A 7640-nucleotide genomic window follows, 5' to 3' on the forward strand; every position below is an offset into this window, starting at 1 on the left:
ATTGTATGTTGGTAGAGGCAAGAGGGATTTTTTTTAACATTATTGATACTTTCCTCAGCGATTCAAGAAAACCTCCCTGCCTGCAGACGATCTTCCAGGGATGGTGAAGGAAGTGCCAAGTCTCAACACATTGATGAGTGCTCAGAACAGGGAACAAAATGATCCCATGCTTTAAAAATCTTAGAAAATTATCTTTCCCCAAAATACAACATATTGGGTAATGGGATTAAAAACATTCTCAGTATACAGTCGGTATCTATTTCAATATTTTCTACATATCGGTCTTTTGGGGGCAGTTTTTGGAGCACATGTTTTCTATCATTCTGCCAACAACATCTAGAATCTCAAAAAAACAGCACTGAATTGTAATTAAGAACACTCAATGAAAATATTGAATCTATGTTATATTTCTATATAGATCAACCTGGTTAGATCTGCTTGCCCTCTTTCTTAGATAACTTGGCAAAATATGACAAAAAAAAGAAGAAACATCCTTAATGTATTAAAACCTTGCAATGTAGCGCATCACTGCGCTTTGGGGGTGCTCAATACTTGTAACATTCTAAAACAAAGGAAAAAGAAGATTTATATCTCGTCTATCCTCCAATAAATATTTTTCCAGGAAATAAAATTGGAATGTTGTTTAAAGATTGGAAGCACAAATTTGGAGAGCCTACACTAAACTAAGATCATTTTGTTGTTTAAATTTGACTCTTAGAAATATAGTTAAAAGGAAATTTACAAAAAGTCTTATGAGATCAATATATTCTATGTGGTTGTAACATTGCTTCTTGGCAGTAAATGTTACACAACTGGAAAGGTTAAGGATTTCCATTTAACTCCTGGCACATTTCCAAGGGATACGCCTTTGTTTGTTGAGCAGCAGAAGTGAGTGTGATGGCCCATGCAAATCTGTCCGAATTCACCTTGCCTTTTAGCCTGATGAACCAGACTAAATATGACATTAAATGTGTAATTTAGTTTGGCCCCAATGAATGAGACATCGGAAGATTGTTGATGAGAACAACCCGTTGTTTTTCAAACCATGTCTGTGCCTATTGGCCAACGCTCAGACCAATAAGCGCAACTGACTGACACAGTAAGCGTGACAGAAAGCTGGTGGGGGAGTGTAAACAAACAGCCTGTTGGTAAAACGGTGAATACGTCCTTGTTAAAAATGAATGAGCGTAGAGTCTCTTCCTGCTCATGTTTCAACGAAAAACCCAGGTCAGATCCTTCCAAAACTGATTCCAAAGCTGAGTCAAACGATGGTTTGTTTGCTTAGTTGTCGCTATCTTCCTTGTTGCGCTTTCTCCAGCGTCGCGCAGCTTTGTCGTCACGCCCTCAAATCCCTGCCTGCTTTGCATCCAGAAATAAAAAACACATCTCTGCGTTGTGATTGGCCCGCCAGTTCTAGGGCCCGGGGCATTGATCGAGGCTAGACCAACTCGCAGGCAAAAATGAATTTGGCCGCTGGCGGGTGGGGCTCCTTTACTAGGCTACTTGCCTTTTACAAATAGCGTTCAGCCAAGCCAGTATAAAGATGGGAGGTCACCTTCTCATCACTGGAATAGAAGGGCTTGTCAGAGGCAATCTCAGTGAAGAAAGGAAGCAACCAGTGGCAATCCGATCTCTCATTTCCGTACACTGGAATGTAAAAGTGAAGCACATGTATTGTCTGCATCCGGATTTGGGCGCTTTAAGGATGGACTGACCAACCTGTAGTCCTGACCTCTTTGCCGCTGTTATTTCGATGTGCTTCTTGACCACTACCACCTAAATGATTGACTTGTGATAAATACCATGTCTATGAATGGGATGTCCTCCCACGGCAGTGTGTGTGACCAAGCAGGACTAAGTGTGTCCACGGCTTAATTAAACCAGAATCTGTTAAATGACTTAATTTATAAATCTGTTATTTCCATTAACTTCCACCATCCAGTCCAATCACACCACGCATGACTCAACCGCAGAATAATCTGTAAATGTTTTGTAGATGCAACCTACGTGGCTTAGAGGAAAATTCAGTGATCTTGTCATCCGAAAGTTACGATTTTGAGTTTAGTTCTCCAAATGTTGAACTGCCCCTGGGCAAGGCATTTAACCCCAAGCAGCTGCCTGTGGATCTGTGTAGAAGTCTATAACTGTGCGTACACTTGAATGAGACCAACTGGAAGGTTGTCCACTTTGAGTCAGTTTGACATTAATATAAAGATTTAGTCTTGTAAAAAAAAATTAAAAATGCAATTTTTAGACCTGCTACTCAACCAACAACCAAAGATTTCCTATAAATGTGTCAGATCTTAAAGGGGAAATAAATCCACTTTAAACAATATTAAAGCTATTTCCAAGAAGACTTGATACAGCAAAGAAATAAATGACAAAAATAACAGAGTTTACAATACATTGTAAACTCTATATATTAGTTAGTTTACAATATATTGTAAAGGCGGCTTTATTGTTCTTTCAGTGGTGATATTCACTCATTACGTAATGAGTGAATATCACCACAGCATTAAGTAACACTGATGAGGATGTAGATAGTTCAGCAATCTGAAATCGAAGAAGAGCAATGTACATTTGCAAAACATGTCACAGCAGCACAATAATTGCAATTCTATTAAAGCAAAACAGGATGATTTTATGTTTAGTATCAGATGTGAAAATATCAGAGACTGCATTTACAAAATAATGTCTTTTTTTGCTGTTGCTCATGTGCACAACCCAGATTTCTGCCTTGGTTGATGATACCTGCACAGCTCATCATTACTGGTTGATTCCTCACTCTCTGAGCTCCAGTGGCAGACAGAGCCTAAACATTTTTATGGGCGACTGTTTGCAAAGAGGAAGAAGCTGCAGGAATGATATTTTAGATAAAAATTAGAACATCTTATTTTCATATTGTGCTTGGTCTCCAGCAATAGATTGTCATACACTAGTCATGCTATTGCATACCTTCTTTGTGTCAGTATTTCACAATAACCAAGAATAAGGTAAAATCCTTTCCAGCCTCTCCTTTGTATTGGCAGCATATGTAGATTACACAGCAGCAATGATGTCATGGATGTTTTGGATATGTGTAAGACTTTTAGGGTGAGAACTCAGAGACACCATATTTCCCATATGTGTTTTACCTTTGCTGTTATAACTCACTGATAATTGTACATACATGCAAAGCTATGTAAAATATCTGTATGCACTGATGAGGATTGTTTCTGCATTGTGAATACTTAAAGCGGCTAGCACAACTATGGACAAATACTTACTTCTGCTTAATTTAGGTACTTTGGAAAACTTTCCGGCAAACATGATTTTACATTCACTGCGTGTCAAGAAGTTTAACTGCTTGTGCAGGGATGGTTATAGCACGGTAATTAACTTATGTTATCCACTAAGAGTAATTTTTATCCGGAAAACGAAATTAGGTTTTGAACGGCAATCTGCCGTTACATGCCTACGTAAGGCCATCCTATGTGCTCATCCCTATTTTTCCTTACCGGCGGTGAGTCAGACATAGAGGAAAAATTTGCAAATCTTCTTTTGGAAAGTAAGCTTATATGAGTGATGTAAAAAACAACTTTTAAACAGAGCATGCATGAGCAGAAATGGGCTTGTGCGTGCTCTCACACGCATTAGGTAGTCGTTCCCTCTTGGGAGCGGGTACAGGTTTGTGCATGTGCATTTTTTATTTTTTTAAACTGGAGGGTCTTTTCAAAAATACTCAAAAATCCTCCACTATACCTTTCAGGTATTCAATCACTACATTGGGGAAGATTGACTCCCATTCATGCTAAATACTCAAATGGAGACTAAACACTTTCCTAACTGATTTAGCTCATGATTATTTGGCACTTAGGGGCAATAAGAAACTGTTTTTAAGGCATTGAATGTTTATCCCCAAGACAGATGATTAAGAATAGAAAGAGAGAAAGCACCACCATTTGAAGAGAATTCTTAGGTGATTTTGACATCTGAACAGTTATAATTACATTATCTCATACTGTGCTATTCAAAGACACAATCTGCACTGATGATTGTTTATTTTCCTTCCCATGCTAAATATTTAGAGTGCATGGAAAGACAGACTATAATATTTTATGCTAAAAGTTATTTGGGCACTTTGGTGCACTCATTATGAACTTTACTCTTTAACTGCTTCAGTCTTTATCATGTACATAAAAAAACAAAAGAGATTTTATCTCTTTCAATTAATCACTTACTGATGTTTACCAACCCCCCAAAAAAAGAAAAACTAAAAAAGATTATCGGTACACTGTGTTCTACTGCATATAGCTTTACAATGCAATGTTATCCTAATGTACATGGAGGGGTTTAAAGTTGTTCTTTTATTTTGTTGATCACTAGTATTTACATCCCAATGTAAAACTAATACCAGACTAGTTTGTTTCTTAGGGGATATGTTATTAAGTATTTGTAGAAAAAAAATGTATATATAAAAAAACAAAAACATTTTTTTTTTTTATAAATTTGATTCCCAAGAATGGATATTTATATTTGATTAGAGCCATATCAGACATTTTCTTCTATCTTCTCACAGCACATGATAATGGAATTTTACAGCATTATTGATTTGAGATGATTGCTTATAATGGCTTGTAACCATCTATACAATTTTTACATAATGAATTTACATTTTATACAATATATAAAGCAAATAAACATACTTTGAGTCTTAAAAAGTGCAGCAGCTACCTATGATGTAACTTTATACAGAGCATTATTTTTGTGGTACAAAGTATTTTCTTCAAACTTCAATAAAGCCTTTATCCTGTATGTGGAACTTTAAGGCTGTATAATAAAATACTTTCTGGGGTGATATAACTTTGTGTTTTGTTATTGTGTGTGTGGTCATGCTTTTGTTACCTTGTGAGGAAGCTTTCCAAGGAATATGCAACATTTTGGGGACTTATAGGTACTTTTGGGGACAAACGACTGGTCCCCATGAGGAAAGGTACTCTTCTTGGGATGCGGGTTAGGTTGAGGACTAAGATGTGAATTCAGTTTAGGTTAGGCCATAGAAATTAGTGGGAAATGAATGGAAGTTAATAGGAAGTCCCCACAAGGATAGTGGGACACAACATGCTGGGGTGTGCGTCTGTGGAGAGCGAGTAAAGTGCAGCTTGGGTCTCTAAAAATAAACAAAAAGGGAGAATAAAAACAAAAAAAAGGTTTTTCTTTCCAAGGCAGGAAAAACAAACTCTTTACCCTTAGTTATGGAAAAAGTTCAGATCTGTTAAGAATAAATGAAAGGCTCAAAGGTATTACGTATTATTATAATAAGTATTATGTTACTAATGTATTAGGCTACAGGACATTTTTTCAGATGTCTATAAATATACTTCACTTTGATCAGTATTGGTAATTTCGGTCTCTCGTCTTGTTTTTTTTTTTTATGTTAGATTGAAACGGAAGCATTCAAAGTCTAAAAGATTATCAAATATTTATTTTCCAAAGCAGTAGAAAAAAAACGAGAACATAAAACAAGCATTTTCTAAATAGGTAGAGTGACTCTGACAATTTTGATATCATCAACCGGACGATCTTGACTGTTTGTTTCCACCAGTCCGATCCGGTTCAGCACTCCTATGCCTTGACACACTCTTCCAAAAATACTGTGCTTCCCGTCCAGCCATTGCGTTGGTCCGAGTGTGAGAAAGAACTGACTTCCATTGGTGTCTGGTCCCGCGTTTGCCATGGCCAGAATCCCAGCACCTAAAGACATGACCACACATAAAAAGATGATTTTCTAATCAACACAGATGCTGAAGATGCAACTAAACGTTTGCCCAAAAGTGCTTTTGGGTAAAGTCATGAAATAAAAAGATTTTAGTAAAACATGAGCCAGCTGTTTTAAATTGCAGATACCTTCCCCCTAAAACATGTAATTTTAATGATGCATTTTTTTACCTGTAAATTTCAGCTCTGGGTGCAGCTCATCCTCAAACTGTTTACCATATATGGAGGCACCGCCTCGCCCTGTGGATAAAGACAAAGACCAGTGATGATTTAGTCAAGCAAGTGAACAAAGAACACACATTTTGTAAAGATCTTGACCCTTTGCTTTTTCTTCAAGAAGAACAGCTGCATTCTTATTGCCACATTGCCAGACAGGAGACCGTTTAAAAAAAGAAAAAGAAAGAAATAATGGCCTTTGGGTTTTCTGTCTCTCACACTGTTGTTATGATCAGAGACTTTGAGGAAAGATGAAGCTGCACAGTTTCTTTGTTTCCACATGTTGAAGGTGAGAGCAGTTTAAAAAGTTCAAAAGTTAGATTATTTCAGTTGGTGATCCGTTCATATTGTTTCATGGCCAGTAATCAGAAACCTGTTTGGGTCGACAGCATATGAGTCAGGAAGGAGTTGAAGTGAGGCTAATAAAAATACTTTTTTAGAGTCAATGGTTCTGTATTGATGAACTGAGTTATGGTTCTGAGTTATGTTCTCTACCAACAAAAGGCTCATAATGGGCATTGTAGTATCATCCAGTATATCAGGACATGTAGCCATAAAACATAAACATTATGACTTTGCTATAACTTCTATTTATGTCAAAGCAATGGAAGTTGTAACTATCAGTTTTTATTGTTTACTAAAATATTTGTTTATTCAGATGGAGACTGGATGGTAGGTCCAACAACCAAATTAATATTTCTTTGTTTTGTCCTAATTGTTCTCATGTAAAATGTATTTATAAAACTGTGGCAATAAACCTTTAAATGATAAAAATTAATAAAAATAAAAAATAAAAAAAAAGAAGAGCAGCTGCATCTATACTGAAGTTAATTTACAGAAGGTAAAATTAGGTAACTTTTATGGGGATTTTGTTTTTCAATGTATGAGTATCAGAATAAAGGGGCTGAATACAAATGCATACCAAACACCTCAAATGCATATTTCTAAGTTAAAATGTACAATGTCCTTCCTTAAGTGAAGCCAACCTGTTCCTGTAGGGTCCCCCCCCTGCACCATGAAGTCTTTGATGATCCTGTGGAACTTGGTGTTGTTGTAGTAGCCTCTTCTGCCCAGCTCTGCGAAGTTCTTGCAGGTTTTGGGTGCATGATTCCAGTAAAGCTCCACCACAACGGTCCCCATCCTGACAAAAACACACCATCACTGATAAAAGCAGCACATGCTCTGTAAACCCACGTTGTATGGATAAAACATATAAATCTAATTCGGTAAATAGAAAGGCTTATACAGGTCTAAAAACAAAGGTTTATCTGTGAATAGGATTCACGATGAAGTTTCCACAGTAAAATGAACGCTAACACAACTAGCATGCAGTTCATTTATGTTGACTTACGTCGTCTCTAAAGACACGGTGGGCGGCTGCCAATTGTCTGGAGGTATTCCGGACATTGTAACGCTAAAAGGCAAGCAGCAGATCCAGGAAAATCAAACGAAAAGATTAGATATAAAAAGGTGAATTTTAAAAACGGAAGGTTCATTCAAAACGATCCCGGGTGCTGGTGCTTGTTTTCTTCTTCTACGGTTCTTTTATCATTTATTTGGAATGTTAGAAAAAGGTGACTGCCCTCTGGTGGTCGAAAAGAAGGACCAAATAGCTCGAGCTCACGTCAAAAAAAAAAAAAAAAACTATATATATATATATATATATA

At 36.9% G+C, this 7640-nt stretch overlaps 2 protein-coding genes across 2 annotated transcripts in view; one reads left to right on the forward strand and one right to left on the reverse strand.

The window, feature by feature from the left end:
• The window catches only part of LOC107100095 (sodium- and chloride-dependent GABA transporter 2-like), a 44062-nt gene extending 41470 nt beyond the window's left edge, over positions 1-2592 (forward strand). The window contains exon 14 of the mRNA XM_015398461.1: positions 59-2592. Coding sequence (XP_015253947.1) covers positions 59-175 — 117 coding nt within the window. The 3' untranslated portion in view covers positions 176-2592. The remainder of the gene's footprint in view (positions 1-58) is intronic.
• A 2857-nt stretch (positions 2593-5449) lies between these two features.
• ppil1 (peptidylprolyl isomerase like 1) lies at positions 5450-7506 on the reverse strand. The gene is made up of 4 exons (XM_015398476.1): positions 7325-7506; positions 6960-7114; positions 5929-5997; positions 5450-5733 (listed from the first exon to the last, which is right to left on the reverse strand). The coding sequence occupies exons 1-4, from the start codon at positions 7378-7380 to the stop codon at positions 5513-5515; spliced, it is 501 nt and encodes a 166-aa protein (XP_015253962.1). The 5' UTR covers positions 7381-7506; the 3' UTR covers positions 5450-5512.
• Between the last annotated feature and the right edge of the window lie 134 nt (positions 7507-7640).

The sequence above is a fragment of the Cyprinodon variegatus genome, unplaced genomic scaffold (assembly GCF_000732505.1).
Source record: "Cyprinodon variegatus isolate N-32 unplaced genomic scaffold, C_variegatus-1.0 Scaffold936, whole genome shotgun sequence".
Lineage (NCBI taxonomy): Eukaryota > Metazoa > Chordata > Actinopteri > Cyprinodontiformes > Cyprinodontidae > Cyprinodon > Cyprinodon variegatus.

Coding starts and splice junctions, on each gene's coding strand:
- ppil1 (XM_015398476.1), bottom strand. CDS start 7,380: ATGTCCGGAATACCTCCAGACAATTGGCAGCCGCCCACCGTGTCTTTA. Junction 7,115..7,324: donor ACCGTGTCTTTAGAGACGAC/GTAAGTCAACAT, acceptor TGTTTTTGTCAG/GATGGGGACCGTTGTGGTGG. Junction 5,734..5,928: donor CCCAGAGCTGAAATTTACAG/GTAAAAAAATGC, acceptor TCATGTCTTTAG/GTGCTGGGATTCTGGCCATG.